The sequence below is a fragment of the Triticum aestivum genome, chromosome 3B, assembly GCF_018294505.1.
Source record: "Triticum aestivum cultivar Chinese Spring chromosome 3B, IWGSC CS RefSeq v2.1, whole genome shotgun sequence".
Classification (NCBI taxonomy): Eukaryota; Viridiplantae; Streptophyta; class Magnoliopsida; order Poales; family Poaceae; genus Triticum; species Triticum aestivum.
The window spans coordinates 30,737,085-30,760,096 of record NC_057801.1 but is presented as its reverse complement, the minus strand read 5'-3'; the positions used below and the strand labels follow the sequence as shown (position 1 = coordinate 30,760,096).

General features: G+C 44.5%; 1 protein-coding gene across 1 annotated transcript; it reads left to right on the top strand.

The window, feature by feature from the left end:
* The first annotated feature begins 1,404 nt into the window (after nt 1–1,404).
* Nucleotides 1,405–2,184, top strand: LOC543205 (16.9 kDa class I heat shock protein 1-like). Its single transcript, XM_044487997.1, has one exon. It carries the CDS (start codon nt 1,515–1,517, stop codon nt 1,968–1,970), a length of 456 nt encoding a protein of 151 aa, XP_044343932.1. The 5' UTR covers nt 1,405–1,514; the 3' UTR covers nt 1,971–2,184.
* Nucleotides 2,185–23,012: the final 20,828 nt, after the last annotated feature.

Below are 23,012 nucleotides of genomic sequence, written 5' to 3'. Positions count from 1 at the left end.
TAGTTGTTCTCGGAAGGGAGTTCAGAACATTTTTATGAGGGTTAATTTTATAAATGCCACTCCAAATCTGGCGATTCCGAGAAATACCACTGCAATTTCCAAACTTTAAAAAATGCAATTTCATGCCATTTTAGTGGCATTTTTCGAAGTCTGGAGTGGCATTTTTCAAAGTTTGCAAAAATTGCAGTGGCATTTTCCAAAATTTGGAAATTACAGTGGCATCTTTATGAATTGCCATAATTGAAGTGGCATTTATCTAATTAACCTAAATGATTCTCTTCTACGTGCTATTGAAACTTGAGAAGAGGAGTGGTACACGTGCTGTCACCGCCCTAGAATATTATAGTGTAGTTAGTTGTAATAGTTGCACTAGAAGCATGCATGCATCATGTTTAAATTCAAGAATTTTTTTGAAGGAAATTAATAGCCTCAAACTTTAATAAAAGGGCAAAAACCCAAATCCACACACTCAATGTTTCCAAAATGTTCTTATTAAATGTTGATATTTCTGGCAAGAGTTATGACTCCAACCAAATTTTGTGAACATTTTTAAGAATTGTAGTTGGACACTAAATTTAAATCACTATTGTATTTGGATCTTTTCTCTAGCATTATATGGAGATTTCCAAAGGAAAAATGGAGATGCGAGAGCCACGCGACCGCGATGAGGCCTACACTACACATCAACACTACTTTGATCAAAACAACTTCAAGACACCAAAACCACACGGTATTTAGAATTGACGTGCATGGTTACACGATTCAAGTGTTTTGAGACCAACTTTTCTGCTAGGAACAACTCTCCATCGAGGATGACATTTTTAGCTGTCGTCGCTTTTAATCAAGCGGTATGTACATACTACTATTGCTTAAGTTAAACCTGGACAAAAGATTTGACTCTGTCTTATATCAGGTTCCTCAAAAAGTCAAGTAATTGGATTGTACTCCCTCTGTTTCATAATATAAAAATGTTTTTCAAGCTAACATAGCTTTAAAAATGTTCTTATATTATGAGACGGATGGAGTAGTTGATTGGCGTTCTTCTCGGTTGGTCTCAGCTCCTGTGAGTAGTTGATTGTGCGACCGTGCGAGTCGCTTGCTTGGTGCGCTCCTGAGGCATCTCGAGTTCTCCATGTCGTATCCTAGAAAACGCCCCATCACGTTCCAGAGTACTCGCCGAGGTGCTGCAGCTGTACAAAGAAAAATAATGGAGAAGGCCCACCAACCACAAAGAAGGAGAGTAGTCTAGAATACGGTAGCACCTTCATGGGCCGAAAATAGAAACAAGGAGAAGCTCGTGGAGCCAGCTGAAAAGCGAAACGTAAGCAAACGCTCGTCGATTGCAGAGTGCTTGAGATGCTTCAAGAGCAGCACCTACGAGGCTATAAGTAGCTGGCCTGAGTCCCATCGCCCTCCATCCCAACTCAAATCAGCGTCAAGCAAAAGCAGACAGCATCCTACCTGCGGTCCGATACAGATTTTCCCCCGAGCTACAACCCAAAGCAACATCGACAATGTCGATCGTGAGGCGGAGCAATGTGTTCGACCCCTTCGCCGACCTCTGGGCCGACCCCTTCGACACCTTCCGCTCCATCGTCCCGGCGATCTCAGGCGGCAACAATGAGACAGCTGCGTTCGCGAACGCCCGGATGGACTGGAAGGAGACGCCTGAGGCACACGTCTTCAAGGCCGACCTCCCCGGCGTGAAGAAGGAGGAGGTCAAGGTGGAGGTGGAGGACGGCAACGTGCTCGTCGTCAGTGGCGAGCGCACAAAGGAGAAGGAGGACAGGAACGACAAGTGGCACCGCGTGGAGCGCAGCAGCGGCAAGTTCGTGCGGCGCTTCCGCCTCCCCGAGGACGCCAAGGTGGAGGAGGTGAAGGCCGGGCTGGAGAACGGCGTGCTCACCGTCACCGTGCCCAAGGCCGAGGTCAAGAAGCCCGAGGTGAAGGCCATCGAGATCTCCGGCTGAGTATTCGGGTCAGAGCCTGTCTGGTTCATGTGTGTGCGAGCTCTGCCACCTAAAAGTATGCTATAGTTGTGTCTTGTTCTTGCTGATCGAGTGTGGCGAGGCATCTGTACTTGTATTGCGTTTCTTCTCCCTGTTGTGTCTGTACTTGTGTAATCGTCAAACAGATTTGGCGATGAATAAATGAGAAATAAATTGTTCTGATTTTGAGTGTGCAGTGCAGACTTTGCATACACAAAATTTGACTTGTTTTTGCTTGTGTTTCGAATGGACAGGATCAGGAGAAACATGGCAAGCGGGAACTAGGTCGCCATCTGCTTAAAGAATGATCGATACACTGAATGTCCTCTTCTGTCTCACATTCAGCTTTCATTCATCGTGGGTCTACACTGATCAATACCCTGAATGTTGATTGTGTGACTTCTATCTCACCTTCGGTTTTCTTTCTTCTTTCTTGAGAAATACAGTTTTCTTTGATCCTTTTGCTTTGAAAAATACATTTTTTTACACACATCCATATCATCACACATATTAACTCAAATGTGACATATCATCTAGTGAAGTTCAAACTTAAGACTTTTGAAAATCTACTATCCAGTGAATTTTTCTTAAGACACCCAACCCCCCCCCCCCCCCCCCCCCGCCTCCCGCAAACGTCCTCGGGGAATCCCTAGTGTGCACCCACTCGTCTCCCCCGAATCCCTAGTGTGCACCCACTTGTCTCCCCCGACCTCTTTCCCTCGCCACCGTCGCGACAAAGCCCGACCAGCGTTGGTGGCAGTAGGGATCTACTCCCTTTCTTCGCGGTTGGCGGCTGGCGTGGGACGGCGCGGCGGCGGCGCGAGGAGGCATTGGAATATCCCTACTCCCTTTCTTCGCGGTTGGCGGCTGGCGTGGGACGGCGCGGCGGCGGCGCGAGGAGGCATTGGAATACCGCGGGCCTGGTGGCACGACGTCCGCCGTGTTGGGTGGTGGCGGCTCTACCTGGCGGCGGCCATGCGGCGGCGATTTGGGCCCCTGACGGCTTGTGGCGACCTCATCAGGCGATGACACATGATAATCCCTAAGTGTAAGGAATCACCATAGCAATTTTCAAAGGTGGAAATGATAAATATGGAGTGTCGAACCCATAAAGAGCTAAAGGTAAGATTAATATTCTCTCAAATCCTATCTACCACTAATACGAATCTACCTACACCAAACGTTTGCTTCCAACTAGAAACGAGAAATAAAACTATGTTGTGGGTATGAAGAGGATAACTTAGCATGGTATCGGAGAGCTAAAATATAAAAGTAGGTGATGTTATCATAAAATTAGAATATATTACTTAAGTATTATAAATAGCGAGTGTGGAATAATGATGGGTCGGTGTGTGGAATTGTCCTAGGCAATTCATCGGTAGTCATCATTGCAATTTCATATGAGGGAGAGGCATAAACTAACATATTTTCTCTACTTGAATCATATGCACTTTTGATTGGAACTCTAGCAAGCATCCGCAACTACTAAAGATCATTAAGGTAAAACCCAATCATACCATTAACATATCAAGTCCCCTTTATCCCATGCACAACAACCCCCTTACTCGGGTTTATGCTTCTGTCACTCAAGCAATCCACTATAAGCGAATCATGAACGTATTGTAACACCCTACATCGGGAATCCCTCGCTCTTGCGCGACACGGAGGGCATCATAGGACAACACCAATAATAAAACATGTAACTCAAACCAATCTAGATCATCAATCAACTCAAAGACAAAGGAAATCTACTCAAAACATCATATGATGGCAACACATCATTGGATCATAATATGTGGCATAAAGCACCATGTTCAAGTAGGTGATTACAGTGGGGTGCGGGAGAGTGGACCACTGAAAAGAGATGAGGATGATGATGATGGTGGTGGTGATGCTGATGAAGACGATCACCGCGACGATGATTCCCCTCCCGATTGCACTCCGGCGCCAACGAGAGAGAGGAGGAGAGGTTCTCCCCCTTGTGCTTCTTCCTCCATGGCCTCATGACGATGATGACCCCTCCGAGATCCTCCTCCATAGACTCTAATGATGATGGCCCCTCCGGCAGGGTGCCAGAGAGGGCCTAGATTGATTTCTCGTGGCTACAGAGGCTTCAGGCGGGGGAACTTCCGATCTCTCTTCTGCTCTGGGGTTTTTAGGATTTATAGGAAGGGTTGGCGTCGGTTTCACATCAAGGGGGGCCACGGGGAGTCCACGAGATAGGGGGCGCGCCCTCCACCCTCGTGGTGGCCTCAGGACTTCCCTCCGATAGCTTTTTGTTCCAGTATTTTTATATTTTCCAAAAATAGTCTCCGTTGATTTTCAGCGCATTCCTAGAACTTTTATTTCTGCACAAAAACAAAACCACGATAATTCTGCTAAAAACAGCGTCAGTCCGGATTAGTTTTAATCAAATATACCAAAACCATGTAAAATATTATAAACATGACATGAATACTTCATAAATTATAGATACGTTGGAGACATATCAACACACAGGGACGACCCAGACAAGATCAGGTTGATCTTGCGCGGGTTGCTGGTCATGTGGAGGGGGTTGAGTGCGGCCTAGGTGACGGGCTACCTGCTCTACCATGGCCGCCGACTGTGGATGGTGCACGTCCAGGTGGACGAGTAGAAGCGACTTTCTCTGCTTTGCGGTGGCGCGGGTTGCGGGCGGCCACTCTATAGTGGTAGGGTGTGGCAGCGGCCCGGCAGGGGACGACCGTGATCTTCTCCTTCGTTTGTTCGGTGGCTCGATCCGGCGGCTGGAGGCGAGCTTCGTCGGTTGGTGGCAGTGGCTGATCCTTTGGCCATCTTCGGTGACCCGATGGTGGTGGGGCAAACCAGAGAGGATGGTAGGGGGTGTCCTGTCGTCCCGTTGCTGAAAGCTGGAGAAACCAGGTTGGTCATGGCGGAGGTCCGGGTCTCCGTTTGTTGGGATGGCTGAACTTGGCGGCCGTCGTCCACTTCCCCTACCTTGTATGAACTGATTGGGCCATGTCCTCACCAAGGAGCTGTCTATGGGGCTCTGGGTGATGCCTGCTGCCGCTTCACCGGTTGTTGGCGCCCGGGTGCGATGGCGATGGCGGAGAGGAGATCTGGGATGTTAGCGCGACGACCCTGGTGGTGGGAGCCATGGTGCTCGCAAGCGGAGCTCGCAGCTTAGTGATGGAAATATGCCTATAGACAATAATAAAGTTGTTATTATTTTATATTTCCTTATTCATGATAAAGGTTTATTATTCATGCTAGAATTGTATTGACTGGAAACCTAAATACATGTGTGAATACATAAACAAATATTGTGTCCCTAGTAAGCCTCTACTAGACTAGCTCATTAATCAAGGATGATTAAGGTTTCCTAACCATGGACATGAGTTGTCATTTGAAAACAGGGTCACATTATTATGAGAATGATTTGATGGATAAGACCCATCCCTTAGCTTAGCATTTGATTGTACAGTTTATTTCTACTGCTTTCATGTATGTCAAATACATATTCCTTTGACTATGAGATCATGCAACTCCTGGATACCGGAGGAGTGCCTTATGTGCTATCAAACGTCACAACATAACTGGGTGATTATAAAGATGCTCTATAGGTATCTCCGAAGGTATTTTGTTGGGTTGGCGTGAATCAAGATTAGGATTTGTCACTCTAAGTATCGGAGAGGTATCTTTGAGCCCTCTCGTTAATACACATCATAATAAGCCTTGCAAGAAAATGACTAATGAGTTAGTCACGGGATGATGTATGACGGAACGAGTAAAGAGACTTGCTGGTAATGAGATTGAACTAGGCATAGAAATACCGACGATCAAATCTCGGGCAAGTAACATACCGACGGACAAAGGGAATTGTGTATGTTGTCATAACGGTTCGACCGATAAAGATTTCGTAGAATATGTAGGAGCCAATATGGGAATCCAGGTTCCGCTATTGGTTATTGACCGGAGAAGTGTCTCGGTCATGTCTACATAGTTCTCAAACTCATAGGGTCCGCACGCTTAACGTTCGTTGACGGTATAGTGTTATATGAGTTATATGTTTGGTGACCGAATGTTGTTCGGAGTCCCGGATGAGATCATGGACATGACGAGGAGTCTCTAAATGGTCTAGAGGTAAAGATTGATATATAGGACAATGGTATTTGGACACCGTAAGTATTTCGGGACGTACCGGGAAGGAATCGGGTCATTGGAAGGGGTTCTGGGCATCCCCCCCCCCCCCACTACAAAAAAAAACACTTCCGTGATACGGGTTTGTCACAATAGGTCGCATTTTTTGTCATGCATGTACATCCATGAAAAATTTATGACAGAATCAAGATAGTCATACATGTGCTGTCGTAGAAGTGTTCCATGACATTACCAAAATTATCATCACGGAAGTGTCCACTTCCATGACGATAAATCGCGCGTCACAGAAGTGCTTTCGTCAAGGGTGACCAACACGTGGCATCCACCGTAACGGAACGCCGTTAAGCTATCGGGTCGGGTTTTGGATCGGATAACCCGTTAACAGCCCCGACCAATGGGAAGTTTCCACGTGTAAAATTCTTATTGGCCGGATGAAACACGTGTCAGCTCGTCAGTGGGTCAGATAGGCACCTATGATATGTCGACACGTGCCACGACCCACCACTGGCCCATTTAGCTTACAAAGCCGGCCCGTTTGACTTGGTCAACAGTTAATGGGCTGGCGCATGAAAAGCCTGTTAACGGTCTCTTCGCAAATAGCCTATTTTACGGTCCGTTAGGCACTAAAGGAAATCGGCCCAACAACGTCATGCGGCCCGTCGAATATAACACCAGCCCATTTCACTTTCGGCCCATGTATGGCCCACGACGTCTTTTGGCCCATATGAGGCCTTCATATCTTTTGGCCCTTTACAGGCCCACGGTGACTCTAGCCCATAATGAACAGTAATTTTTTTTGTACCCATTAACGGCCCGTGATTTACATGGGCCATTTCCAGCCCGTACGTGTTAGCTTTCAGTCTATTGACGGCCCATACGTTCTTGGGCTCCTTTTCGTCCCTCGATTACTTTCGGCCCGTTACTGGCATGTTCCCCTAATGGGCCAAATTCGACCCATGGCAAGAGTCGGCCCGTTACTGGCATGTTTCCCTAATGGGCCAAATTCGGCCCATGGCAAGAGTCGGCCCGTTACTGGCATGTTCCCCAAATGGGCCAAATTCGGCCCATGGCAAGAGTCGGCCCGTTACTGGCCTGTTACCCTAATGGGCCAAATTCAGCCCATGGCAAGAGTCGGCCCGTTACTGGCCTGTTACCCTAATGGGACAAATTCGGCCCATGGCAAGAGTCGGCCCGTTTCTGGCCAGCCCGTCCTATATTCTGGCCCATTAACGACCCGTTATGCCTGTGAGAGAATTAAGCTTTTGCAGTCCTACAGCCTGTTAACGGCCCGTTACCGTGCTGGGCCGATACCAATTACGCCTGATTACGACCCATGTAGACCCATTTATCCGACGGCCCGAGGCCCATTTATCGACGGCCCGAGGCCCACCGATTACAGGCCCATTTATCGACGGCCCGTAGGAGACCCATGGATCCTACGGCCCGTATATGGCCCATGGGTAGTTGTGGCCACTAGCAAACCAGGGAAAAAGAAGACTAGGAAATAAATAAGGCCCAAACTAACACTGGGCTATTAAGGCGATTGCACAGATTACATCCACTTGGCATCAAAGATCGCCACCAGTGCAAATATAGGGAACACCCTACACTATACAAAAATGGCTTGCTGTTTTCTTCAGCCAGTGGTTGCACGTTAAGAATAAATTTTGTATCGCACCAAAACAAATTACAACTATATAACAAAAGGAAGGTTGGCATAAAACTTAACAGTCTAGCAGATAAATGCACCACCAGAAGTTCAGAACTCGGTTCATTTGACCTGACTGTTACGTTTTCATGCTGTATTGTCCGATGGAACACCATAACCCCCGCCTTCATTTCCCCTAGGCTCCTGAACAACATAGTAAATGTCTGATAGTCTAGTTTCAAAACCATGCATATCTTGACGACATTGAGCAATGTTTCTCCTTGTTTCACAAAGGGCCTCTGTTAGGGAATGGACTTGTGTCTGGAGCGCAGATACAACATTGCTTTGAGCTTGCATATCTTGATCATGAGGCAGTTTGGACGATGTTGCCTTAACAACCAACCCAGTATTACGCAGGAACGTGCTTTTGGCACTGTTAGTGGACAGGTACTGACCCACTGCAGCAAGAGCTGACATTGCGGTTATAGTTGCCTCGCCACCTTCAGAAGGTGGCGGTTCCACCATTTTTTCCATAGCTCGCTGAAAAGTTGAGGTTTTACATTAGTAATACCAGAACAGAAGATATTAAGGAGGCAGCAAAACCAAACAAAATAGCTTTGGTCTATATACAGAACTTATTCTGGTGAACCCATGTAAAATATTAGTTGTATTTTATTGCAAAGTACATAATAAAACCAGGTTCCAAACATATGACCATGTACCATCGCTAATGTATTGTCTATTTCTTCACATTGTATTGAGGGCTAAGGATAAAGAGACGAACTTTATAATACGGTAAGCATAGTATGACATCATTCATATCACAAAACAACTGAGAATAGACAAACATGCAATTGTAGTTGTGTGGGCAAGTCCAACACGGAACTAGATTACGGGTCAAGATCAAAGGAACATCACTCCTCCCTTTTAAACTTTGTAAGGTGCAATGATACGCTAAGACAATTGTGTATAAAATTGAAAAGAGTAATAGACATTGGCTGAAAACCATGGAGTTCAAGGCACAAGTCAGAGTAAGTAGTAGTTAAAAGGCATGAGGATTAAGGACTTACAACATCGGCTTTGACTGGTGTAGTCATGCCCTTCTTCTTGCTGGTGACAGTCCTTGAAGATTTCCACAGCATTTGGTTCAGGTACTTTTTGAGCGGGCTTTCCTCTGCATTTCGAACAAGTCAATATAGATCTGATAATATGGTACAGCAAAAAGAGTGAAACAACAGCTAATTACAAGAGCCTCGCAGTGTGCAATATAGCTACGAGATCTTGTCGTCTGTTGGAATTTCACTTTCGTACGGTTGGCCTTGTTGTTTGAACAGTTCACCTAAAAGAAGTTAGATTTGTGTGGCACATGCGTCAATAGGGCTTCAACATGTGATCTGATCACATATATATAATGTACCTGATACTTCGGATCAGACCAGTGTTTAACAAGGCCCCTCCAGTCTTCATCCGATATATTTTCCACTGGAGATGTTTGGGAAAGTTCACTGTTAGCCTTGCCTTCAAAGTGAGTTTTCCTCAAGTTATACCGATACTGTCACAGAGCAGACTTGAAAACATGGGTGCAAGCTTGTCTGGTTGCATCATCTTGGCTATCCAACTTGAACCTCATCTGTTGAAAATTATGGGAGTCACATTATCAGCAACCTAGAAAGTATGGGACAGAGCAAGACGATATTACTAGTTTCCATACATAACCATACTTACAAATAAATGGTCGAGGAAGGTGTTGAACTGGGTTTCGTCTTTGTCATTCCTGTACTAAATCCATGTTGGGAGGATACGTACATGACACCTAACGGCAACCACTGCCTCTCATACTAACTTGGCTGACTCTGTAGCATCACGTGGCCTTTTTAAACCTAGCTCAAAACGGATCTTCATTCTTCCTCCTCTAGATTTAATTAACCTATCGAGCATTATCCCTGATGTTTGTTTCCTCTTGCGCCTAGGTGCTAGTCCAACAACAAAAATAGGAAGTGTTAGTGTACATCAAACTGTGAGACTACATATAAAGAAGCATGCAACTGTAACTTGACTCCAACAACTACCTTCTTGCCGTTGAAGCTCACAAGGTTCATCTGATATTGCCAACTCGTCTTGTGTCAAGAGTGCTTGGGAAGTAGTGTCAGGTGGCAAGGGAGCTTGGGAACATGCTGCTAGCTCAGTTGACCCACGAGTATGTCGTGCAGCTGGTAGTACTGTGGTAGGTGTTGCAAGAACTAGGGCTGTCTCTGCTTGTTTGGTGGCAACTATTTATTTCTGTTTGGCTTTTTTTGCAGTTCGTGTAGCATGGGATGCCGTGTTTGTAGAATTTTCCGCTGGACTTTCACCTTCTATTGCACCATCAGTACCAGCAGAATCTGCAGGATTCATCCGCTTCTCATTCCCTGCCATTCTCTGTTTCTTCCTCTTTCTCTGTGCCATGTTAAGTCAAGCCGACAAGAAACACGAATAAAATTTAGTTCTTCAGAACAAATTGATGCGTGATGCAGACGAATAAAACATTGATGTTAGACAACCACATGATAGGAGGATGTAATATGTATGAAAAACAGGACGAAAGAGATAACCAGAACTATGATGTGTAAACTAAGAAGAAGACATTTCACCAAATTAGAAGCAATGCAATGGAAGGTAGACACCATATGAAAGATGCTACAAATATCACTCTGCCAAGTTAGCAGTGTCTCAACATAAATGGCGTTTAAAAAAATGTGAAGCAGTACAAGAAATAAATCATATGCAAGATGCAAACAACATCACACTACCATGTTAGAGGTCTCTCGTCATTAGTGCCATTGCATATTCATAGCATTGCATATTCATAGCTTATGATGTGTAAACTAAGGAGAAGGCATTTCACCAAATTAGAAGCAATGAAAGCTAGACACCATATGAAAGATGCAAATAATATCACTCTACCAAGTTAAAATTGTCTCGTCATAAGTGCCATTTCAACAAATTAGTAGTACAAGCTAGAAAAGAATGTGAGATGTAACCTATATCACACTCCGAAGTCAAACGTGTCTTATGATAAGTGATTGTTGCAGGTTACACAACAGTAGTAATTTGATGTAAGAACATGGTGTGATAGACAGATATTGTATGTTCTAGAAACAGGAACACGTGTCTTATTCAAAGTATAATGTGTAAAGTAAGAAGATGGAATTCAACAAATTTAGAAGCAATACAAGCTATACATCACACATAACATGCAACCACATATAACAGTGCCAAGTTAGAGGGAGCACCAGTGATGCTGCACTAGGGGAGACGTGCTCGTCATAAACACAGCTTTGTTGAGTGTCTATGCATGTGTTGTCTTGGAAATCATCTTGGGGGTGTGGAGGAGTAGAAACTGTAGAGGCCCTCCGTTTGGAAGGAGCACCTTTATCCACTGCCTTGCTAACTTCCTTCCGCTTTATTGATTTTGAATTTTCAAGTAAAACCGACAAGAAAAAGCAATAAAATTCTCTCTTCAGAACTCATTCATGCATGATACTGACAATCACTACTTTGATGTAAGGCAAACACATGATACCAGGATGGAATATGTACGAAAAATAGGACGACATGGCATGTTCACAACTGTTTGTGTAAACTAAGCAGAAACCATTCTAGCAAATAAGAAGCAATGCAAGCTAGACACCACATGAAAGATGCAACCAATATGACTGCCAAGTTAAAAGCGTCCCATCATAAATGGAATTTCAACAAATTAGAAGCAGCGCATGCTATAAATCATATGAAAGATGCAACTAATATCGCACTGCATATACTAAAGGTGTCTCGTCATATTGATTGATGCGGGATACAAAAAACAATAGTTTTATGTAAGGACCTGCTTAATAGACAGATGTACTATGTACTAAATATAGGAAGGCATGTCACATTAACAGGTATAATGTCACATTTATAGGAGTATAAGCTAAGCAGACTAGCACATGCAGTTTAACCAGATTGGAAGAATTACAATCTAGACACCATATGCAACATGCAACCACATATCACACTACCAAGTTAGAGCAAGCACCTGCAATGCTAGTGTAGGGGAAATGCTATAATCAACTACAGAGCTACGTTCACTATCTTCATCTAGCATTTCTGTTTCTTGAGAATCATGTCGGGAGGCTAACGCTGCATTCTTTAAATGAGGAGTAGTCCCCTTGCCTGCCTGCCTCATCATAAGTGATTGATGAGGGATCCACAAGAACATTAGTTTGATGTAAGAACATGGTTAATACACAGATGTACTAGTATGTACCAAAAACAGAAAGGCATGTCATATTCAAAGGTATAATGTGTAAGCTAAGCAGATGCAATTTAACCAAATTGGAAGCAATACAAGCTAGACATCCGGTTGGAGTGGTGAACATGATCATCTAGGACCTGAGAGCGTGGTGGGAGGCGGGATGCTTCGCCACCATCGCGGCTTTTTAGTTGGCTTCCAGGTGATGCCTGTCTTTGCTGGGCTTGTCACTGGCTCGGCCAGTGCCCTGACTAGCTATTTGTCTTCTGGTGCTCACGGGATGGTGGTTCATGTAAAAAATATCTTTCCTTATCTTAATAAAGACCGACTTCGGCCTTTCGAATACAAGATAGACACCAACATGCAACCACATATGACACCGCGAAGTTAAAGCAAGCACCTGGGATGGTGGTTCATTGCGAGCGAGGTCATCAACTACAGAGCTACGTTTACCGTCTCCATCTGCTGACACTGCACCCTTTATAGTGTTGTAACGTGTCTTGCCTACCCGTATACCAAGCTGGAGCGACTTCTCTCTTTTCTTTGCTGCTTCTCTTTCGGCAGGAGAGTCTGAAATACCCTTGCATAAAAACACAATAGTGAGAGTATGGGTGAAGTGTGTGCAGAACTAGTGCACTGTAAAAGTAGCAGATAGCAGGTGGCTTAAAAATAAATGACAGGAGACATATGATAGCTCTACAACATTGCATGGCAAACAAAATTAGATTCTACTCCGTATGATTTTGTGATATATGAGCACAGGAAATGCAGGTACTCCTCCAGCACACCACCACATGTGGTCATATCTAAGATAACAGTCGACTGGAAATAAATAGGACAGTCGATTTTTTTAATGAACTGTCCGATCTATAAAGAACGGGCAGATGGCCTTTGTCTACCTCCCGCCAGTCACTGTTGACGATCTTTCACGAACCGCCAGCGACCACCGGCCCAGACCTGTGCCTCCGCCGCCCCGCCCTCCCATCGACCTCACACCACCGCCGTGCTTGGCAGGGCCCCCAAGCCATCCCTTTAATCCCGGCCGACCTCCAGATCGGGCGCTAGTAGCTCTAGGCCACAGACGCCCCTAAGATAAACACCAAGGCGCTGCTTCCCCGGCGTAATAGTCGTACTAGCGCCTGTTACGCCGGGGAATGCTTCCGTTAATTGGGAATCAACTGGCCAGAAATTAAAATTCAGGGGGGTGACGGACCTCTAGCTAAGGTGAAATGGTATATGAGGAGAAACCTTGTGCATCACGAGTTACTAGGAACATCTAGTATCAAGAAGAAGCGGTAAACTAGTGTCTTATGTGGGATGAATACCGTGCAAGCAGAGACGTAAGATTTGCACGAATAAGGGAATAGGAGTACCTTCTTCGGTTGCCGGTGTGGTCACCACCACATGTCGTGCCGATCTTCTTGTTTTTACCGGGGAAACCGATGTTCTGGAGGGTGCAGGCTTGGACGAACCCATGGCCAAACTGTTGACTGTGTTGCCGTGGCTGTATGTCGGCGGAGGGGAAGCAGATCCGAGGCGGCGAAGGACGGCGTAGCAGGAATAGCTCCGGTGCGGCGGAGGGTGGCGAAGTTGGAGCGGCAGCTATGAGGCGCAGGACGGCGTGGTTGAACTGGCTCGGGTACGGACGACTCGGCCTCGGCTTCAACTACTAGCCGTGGAGGGCATTGCGGTTGAGGTTGCGGTGGACGACGACATCGGGGTATCGGCTCCAGCGTGATGGAGCAGGGAGGCGGTTGATGGGTGGGATGGGGTGGCGGACGGAGGACGCCGGGGTTTCGCGGCTGGTGGAGAGGTAGTTTTGGCAGCCCACGGAGTACAAATGGGGAATCGGACGGGTGGGGGGAACCATGTTTTGGTCTGGGACGCGCTTGTTTTTGGCTTTTTTGAACAGAAGATGGGACGGGCTTGTTTGAAATTTGGGGAAAGTACAAACTTTACCCCCCTCTTAAATTTTGGACCTACTGCGGGTCGGCGGTAGGATGGTAATCCCAAGTGTCCCAAATAGTGGGCGGGAGCGATTTCGGCCGCGCGCATGTGTGCTTAGGCGGCCATTGTGTATGAATGTTTTTCGGAGGCGGTTGCATGGCGTCTAGATGAAGCTACAAACCTACCCTGGTTTAGACCTTTGGACGTCGGGCCGGTAGGTTTCACAGGTCGGAGTTATTAGAAAAGTAATTTCCTTGTACTGCCAAACATTGGTCTCACGCGGTTTCGAGCGAGTAGATGCTCTTTTGGCGCTTTGTTTGAAATTTTGAAACACGAGCATTCACGTTTAGAGTACTCTTGAACTATGAGGATTGACCTAAATAGACAATGTTATATTTGACCTTGTATGTTTGAAAACCTCATTAAATTATCCGCTTCCTTTTGAATTTTGACACTTGAAAATCCTATAACTATGATTATTTTGGAATGGAGGAGCTAAATTTGAATCTATTTTGTACACGACTACATATGCTATTATGTACAAACTCAGAGCAAAGATTGGTACCCCATAGTTTAGGTATGGTTTACAAATGCCATGATATCAAATTCAAATAATTGAATGGACTTCATGTTGAATTCGATTTTTTAAACCACCTTAGGTTGAATTCAAATGTATACTAGTTCATAGGTAGCTATTTATAAATGTCCATTGTGTAACTTTCGTATGTATAATGTGCTTTACACACACAACATGAACTATACTTACGTTTATATTCGATTGCTAAAGCGATGCATTGTCTGGAGTTCAAAATACTAACTATGTGGATCAATTGTGTCGAATAATGATATAGACATGCTCAAATTCGATAGAATCTAGATGTCTGATGGATCAATGACCGCTCCTTACATGAATTGTAAATATCATGATCCCATCCTAATATTTGGATACAATTTATATCTTTAATCAATGTGTAGAGCAGTCTTTTACATTTAGTTTCACTCTCCATCGGTGGTCTCTCACACATGCTCACACACTCTCTCCCGAGGTGTCTTTCTCGCACACATTTTCTAGATATAACCCTCCCTCCCTCTCCTAACCATTTACAACTGTTTTCACTAACCTTTATCACAAGCACTCTTCCTCTCGCAAACATACACACGCACAATCCTCATCGACCCTTTCTATATACATGGACCAGCCTACGTGTCTCATGTACGCACATTATCTTTACGCCTGTCTCTCACGCATTATCTCACACCTCTCTTCCTAATCGACGAGTATGATTCTAGCAGAGCATTCTGTAGGATGCCCCTTAAAGTTAGGTTGGATGAATAGTAATATCAGAGATAGAGGGGTTACCTTAGTCCGAGAACCTAGGGTTACAAATCCTAGCTGGCTTTGTCAGTGGACACAGAGTCCTTCACAATTCTGCTATCTTTGTCTTGTACGACTAGTCATCCATGGGTCTTCCTAAATGTGTCATGGGCCGACCAATGTGGCGCAGGACGGAACCGAACAAAGGGCCTCACCTCGACCCACCGGACCTCACGCGGTGACACACCCTCTGCCCCCACGTCTCATTATCTTCTCACACCCACACATACCAACACAAACACCACACACACAGAAAAATTTTCCTGGTGCCTCTATTCCCTCCCCCCTTGCATATACACACTCAAGGGAATGAAATCTCTTATTGTAACGTCATATTTGTCTCTCTCTCTCTAGACCACCCTCATTTCTCGTGCTATCTCTCCCACCCCACCCCCCACCCCCCCGTCGGCCCCTCTATCCATGCCTCTCTCGAATATGTAATACACACACATACCTTTCTAGGCCCCGCCAAATGCATCAACTACACATTCACACATGTTACATCACGTACCCCATTGATCTAAAAAGCCCTCTCTTCACGTTTATTTCGCATACAACATTCCTCTTGAATAAAGTGTGGCCAAAAAAATATTTTAGAGTTTCTACATATATACAACATTACAAAGTTATATGGAGGAGTACGAACGCTAATTTGCATTGCATTGTGCCCACAATGATATTTATTCCGCACTGTGAATTTGTATATTTTTATACTATATACAAAGTTAGTCATAATAAAGAGAAACGAAGAGCATCTCTCTCTCCATCACATACCCCCCCTTGTACGGCCCTTTCATGTATGCACACAAAACTATCTCCATGTCCTCTAAAAATAAGCCCCCAGAAAATTCACGCGTGTTTCATCTTTCTCTCGTGATATATGCAATGACGATCATTGTATTTGAAGTGAAAGCACGATACATACATTGGACTTCATAATCCACTCATTACGGTCACCGTTTACGTTTAGTGGTTATTATACAATCACGGGCTCACCGTAAAACTTTGTATTTGCTCATGACATGACTAGTTGACCAGTTGAACGCTCCACGTGGCACCTAATCTAGTGTTGCATCACATTATCTCACTAACATCGTGCCCACCTGTCGACTTGTATCTACTCTACATCTACACTATTATAAAATACTTAAAATACACTCTTATAAAAAACAGAGTTGATGATGATGGTGTGCCTGCCATCTTGCAATATAGGCCGTGCGATTTATATCTGACGGATAGGAAAGAAACTATGGCAGTTTTGCAAAAAGGTACCCACACACCTCTCCCCATTTGCAAATAAGGCCTTCCCTCGTTCATCCTTTTCTCTCACAAGATAAACAAGTCATACAAATGCATCTTGATGTTACGTGCAACGCACGGGCATCTTGCTAGTAAGAATGAAAACAAAGGACAAAAAAAATTTGACGGTGGTGCGAAGTCATGACCGCGGGCACAGCGGACAAGGTGGCCTTGTATTGGTATGCTGAGCCGTCTGTTTTAACACACAGAAGCTGGTGTGGTGATTATACACACACGCACGCATGCACACGAACTCCATCCACGCAACACTCACACAAACACATGCATCCACGCACGCACGCAACACTCACACGTACACACGCAGCCACACACGCACGCAACACTCACACGCACACACGCACGCATGCATGCACACACCAGTACACCACACGAGCAACACACACTCTCACGCTCAAGTGCTCAACCTACACGTGCATGCGCACACATTAGGCCCTGAAGACACATACACAACCAGGTGATTCCCACGCACGGGTTGGAGCCTTGTCGCGCCTACGTAAATTTGTGTTTATCTGACCTTTTCCCTATGCGAACTGACAGGTGGGGACCCACAAGGAACGTGGTTAATTTAACTAGTCAACATGGCGCCACGCAGACTATTTGGCCGGTCAACAGAGTGCAATCTGATGCTGAACTATGAGCAAGTGACCGGATAATCACCGCAAAACGTATATAGTGACCGTAATCAGCTTATTATGAAGTTCGGTGACCGTACTACGCTTTTCTCTTGGTAGGCCCTCCAAAACTACATCTCTACACGTTCTCGCATGTTACATCTAACAACTATGCAATACAACACTACTACTACACTCTAACACAGTAAATCATATGTGTTTTTAGTTTTACTAGATATCATATTTAGATATATTAAAACTGAGCATCATCCCAGCCCTCTCAGGCCATCAGCATTTTTAATTCGTTGGATCGCCATTGCTTTTGTGTGTTAAACGTTCTTGAGCGTCCGATCTGAAGTTAACGCTATGTTTACGCGAGCTGGTCTAACGTCGCACGGGCAGCTACTCCCGTAGTTATTTTGGAGCCATGTGGTTAGTTGGGCCAGTTTACCTGCTCGGCCCAAGCTAGAGAAGGCCCTCTCCTACGAGCGCTTCGCTATTCCTCCCTCCCCTGTCACGCCTCTTCCTATGGTGATGCCGGCGGCGCCGCACCTTGCCGCGCTCGACACAAGCCTCTCGCTCGCAGAACAAGGGCACACCACCACCGCCAGTCAGGCAGCGCCGGATCCTCGTGGAGCCGCGGTAGATAGCATGGTCTTGTCGCCACGCTAGGAGGTGCAGCAGCAGTGGTGAATCCAATCCATGCTTAGATTGTTTTTTTACAGCCAGACCCAGCAGCAGTGCCACAATAATTTCGAGATCCGCTGGCAGTACATGCTAATTATATTGTTTTTATAGTCCAGCGGCAGCGGAAGATCAGCATCGTGCGACCGCTGCCGCTGTTGCTCTAGCTCAGGCCGTGGAGGCCCAGGGAAGAATAATGGGAGCCTTTCCACGAGGTTCAATATGCTCGAGAGAGACACAGGTAATTCAAGTGAAAACTGATGCACCATTTGGCACTTGCGATCCCCCTGGTTCCACGTAACAACTGTAGTTCTTTTTTTCATAGCCTAATTGTGCAGCCCCTTTGATTTATTTGCATGCCATTTTCAGGTATAATCCGGATGAGATGACACACTTGATTGAAAAGGAAGGGTCCCAAGTTCTTGACAGAGCTCTAGACTGACAGATTGCAATGACATTGACAACTGATAAAATATAAATCCATAGTCCTAGCGCTGCCCGGCTCGAAGAATTCTAGAGCTGCTGCCTCCTCGGCCTTCTCTGGACAGGAGAGAAAACATCTAGCCGCATCTGAAAGAGATGAAGAAGGGAGCCATGCTCGAAGGCAAAGCTATCGTGGTATAGTTTGTGAAGCGTGCTAAGGAGCTTCATCCAACCATGGTAACATGTTGGTATCCGATGAGACACAGTTCCACATGGAGATGTCCCATCAATTGTTCAGACAAGAAGCCGACACTTTGTCTCTGGAGCAATGTGTGGATAATCAATACTATTCTAATGCAATGCTAACCTTGCAGTTGACAAATCAACATCAATGCTAATTTGTTTTCTCCAGGCATATATTTTTTGCATCACGATCGAGTGTTAATATGACCATTGTAGTGTGCCTTACTTCTGGTAGTCATTGTGCTGATATAGTCTATATGGGGGCAGAAGCATGTTGGTGTTGGCCGCAATCAGGTATTGCACCTTTATGGCCTGAGCTCAAATATTAAATTTCGTTATCTCGGTAATAAGATCCCGTTCAATTCTAATTGAAAGCATGTACAAAATGTAATTGGAAAATTGGTGTGATGTATGCACATTTTGGAAGCTGATATTTCATGATTGGTGGTAGGTACCCATATCTCGCTGAAAACATTTAGACATTATAACTAGAAGTAACCATTGGTAGAAGTTTCAATCATTTTATAATTGCATCATGATGCTTTGCAAGATGCAGGTTCTGATGATGTGGCCATATGATCTATATTCAGGTGATATCTTTCAGCTTAACATGAACTAGGTTATTTTAATATTACTTGACCTTGATCCCCTAAGTATCATATCATTCACTGATGTGATTTTGATTTTTGTAGTTCACTTCTACTACTATTACTGGTGTGGTTGCGTTTCTTCTAAATTTGAAATGGGGGGCGTGGAGGTAGGGTTTTCAATTCAGACACATTGGCATGCTGCTCGACCCCTCGACCTCACCACCCAAATACGCCGGATCTGAACTTTGTTGCCCGTTCCGGTATCTTCAACCTTCTGTAGCACCATATTGCGTGCCCTCAGATCTCATTAGTGTTGCTCCTGTTTGTCTTTCCTCTAGGTGCTCAAGTTCTTTATATGTATGTTTTCTTAGACCAATCCTATAACAGGTTTGATGTTTTTTGGGTCGTGAATAGAGGTATAAAGATAACAGGTGGGGTCCTAAGCAGCATATTGGCTCATTGCACAACAACAATATTCACAACTGCGGTAGGTTGTCCATCTCATTTCCAATTTTACATTAGAAAAATATTGCTTAGTCAAAGAAGATTAGCTTCCACATTGTGTATCCTGGACTTGATTTTCTATCTTGAGTTGGACAATAAGATGTTGAGTGTAAGCATTGTGCAAGGTGTTATTCTAATTAATTTCCTGCATGTTAATTCACAATTAGGAGGGCTCTGAATTTCTGTTCTGTCACTTGATCGGCGATGTAGAATGCATTATGGTGTCAAATTGCTTTCTGGAAAGCACGCATTTTGTATTGCACAATTGCTTTGTGCAAGTCTCATCTCAATGATGTTCTTATTTTTGCTATTATGCATAACTTGTCTTTATTTTGTTCATTCTTTAGTTGTTGAATCAAATAGTCTGAACTTATTGCTGATATTTTGGATGAAACAAGATCATTTACTCATTGCAAAGTTGCAGATGGACTAGAGTGGTATTCAGGCTCATATGATAATCTTACATGCAAAGAAAATCAAATTGTGGGTTTATATTAATATCTGATTAGTTGTATCTGATTATTTTATTGGTTTTGTGTCCATTCCTTTTGCCAATGTTTGATTACTATATATACCCACTACTGCATGTGTCTGTATGGTGCTATGTAGTAACTAACTACCTTGTTAGCACTCCTGTCCCATGAAAAGGCCAGTAGTATACACAACATGTACACAATCTAATGTTTATTATTTTTCCTAGCAGTAGTGATTAGTAGTATTTGTTGTGTACATTGTTGTGTATGTTATTCCAAGCCAATTTGTATCCATGAACCTTGCTTTTAGCGAGTATGTATGTGATGTCTGTTGATTACTAACAAATACATGGTGTTATTTATGCAAATTCTATATGTTTTATGTCATAATATATTTATGAATATTCCTACCATTTCATTTTATATATAGAGGGGCGCAGCAACACGCGCCACCAATGATCTAGTTGTTACTTATAATTATTCAGTTTGCATACATTAAAATTGCCTTTGAAATGTATGGCCAGTATCATCTACCGCGCAGGAAAAATCCCGCCCTTTCCTGTTTAATCGGGTTTGTATCGATGGATCGTGCGAAACAGCAAAACTATAGTACTATACAGTACAAGTGACAATTCACTGGGCCCTCATGTCGTCTACTCCTTCGTTGTAAGAGTGGAGCGCTCGCTTCCATAAATCTTCTAGTCCCTTTCGCTGACATGTGGGATATCAAGCTACCGGGTCCACGTGCCATACCGGAATACCGTGCAGAGCAGCCGGGGTGAAGCACCCCAGTCATGGCGCCGGCGTAGTAATGAGCAATGAGGCGTCAAATCACAAAGCTGCACCTTTCCCGTAGTTAAGTTGGAGGGACGAAGTAATAATGCTAAAAAAGAAGTTGGAGGGACGAAGCAACCATCATTTCACTCGTTGCCGAATCTGCTTCTCCCTCATCTTCTTCAACTTAACCACGTGTTGCTTCTGTCGTTGTTCTGCCTCATGTGGGACGCGGATCAGCTTGGTCGATTCTCCCTCATCTTCTTCAACTTAACCATGTGTTGCTTCTGCCTCATGTGGGACGCGGATCAACTTGGTAAAGCACTGCCACATGGGACCGCATGTTAGCAAACCGCCAGGACAACGTCCTCCGAAAATAAGAAACCTCCCCCGCCATCCGCGCGGCAAAATCACCTCCTTTTTACTAATATTTGATTCTATAATTTTTTAGATCAATATAATTGAGATTTGTATAGATAGCACACAGGAGCAAACCAAGTGGTACGGTTAAGGGCATCCACAATGTGTAGCCAAATGTGAAAATAGCTTTTGGCATCGTGGAAACTATTGTGGACGGCGTTGCCAAAGCCAAAAAGATGGAACCAAAGCTCCCTGATTGATTGATTGAAGGAATAGAAAAATGCAACGTCTCTCCTCTTTCTCCCATGCTTGGACGCATGTAGGAGTAGTACAGTATAGAGCACAGAGTCTACTCCCCTGCCCCTTCTATCACAAATCACAAAGCAGTGAGGCGTCAAATCACAAAGCATGGACGAAGCAACTTTCATTTCACTCTTCGATGACTCCGCTTCTCCATCGTCTTCTTCGAGAAACCATCTCACCGCACTAGTACTCCTAGTAGTAGTACTACTACCTCCGTCCGGGTTTATTGGTCCCCATTATATTCCGTGCCAAATTTTGACCATAGATTAAACTAACAAAATGTTTACGCATGTCACCAAACATTATATTTTTGAAAACTATGTTCAAATACGAATCCAATGAGATAATTTTTCTTGACATGCATTAACATTTTGTTAGTTAAATCTTTGGTCAAAATTTGACACAAACTACAAAGGGGAACTATAAACCAGGACGGAGGTAGTAGTAAAGGACTTCCTGGATGCAAATAAGGCGGTTGTCTCGGTTTGCAGGTGACACTTGCGAACGACTTACCGTGGTCTCCCTCAATGGTGTTCTCCGTCGAACGCACTTCGTCAAACCACAAAAAAAAGTCGTCGACGTCACCGCAATGGGCAAGGAATTCAAATATAGTTACTACCTCCATTTTTTTGTACACAAGGCCAGTATATCAAAATTACAATTTGCAAAGGGCCACTAACACTAATCAAGGCAAAATTGATGGGGTTACCAATCAAGGACATTAATATCCCCTGCATGCATGCGGAAGTGAGAAGGTTCGTTTGCATGGCGCTGCATTAATCAAGCGATGAGGAGTGAGATGGTTAGCTCTTTGGTCTTTCGAGAAAAAAAATACGCATTAATTGATACGTGAAACGAGGATTTGTATCGAAGGAAAACCCCGCCTTTCTTTTTTAACACTAGTACTCCTAGTACGTACTACCTCCGCCCTGGTTTACCTGGTTTATAGGTCCCTTTTATAGTTTGTGCCAAATTTTGACTAAAGATTTAACTAACAAAATGTTAATGCATGTCAAGAAAAATTATCTCATTGGATTCGTATTTGAACATAGTTTTGAAAAATATAATGTTTGGTGACATGCGTGAACATTTTCTTAGTTTAATCTATGGTCAAAATTTGGCACGAAATACAATGGGGACCAATAAACCCGGACAGAGGTAGTACGTACTTATCCTGTTTGGGTCTAGGCCTTGCATTGCCAAACTTCGCCACACATTTTTGCCAAGGTTGCCTAAAGTTTTCAAAATGAGAAGGAGGTACACTTGCGCACGGCTGTCGCGGTCGCACCGCACCCTCACACGGTCGCTCCTGCACGCTGCGGTCGCACCGCACCCTCACACTTTGCTCCTGCACGC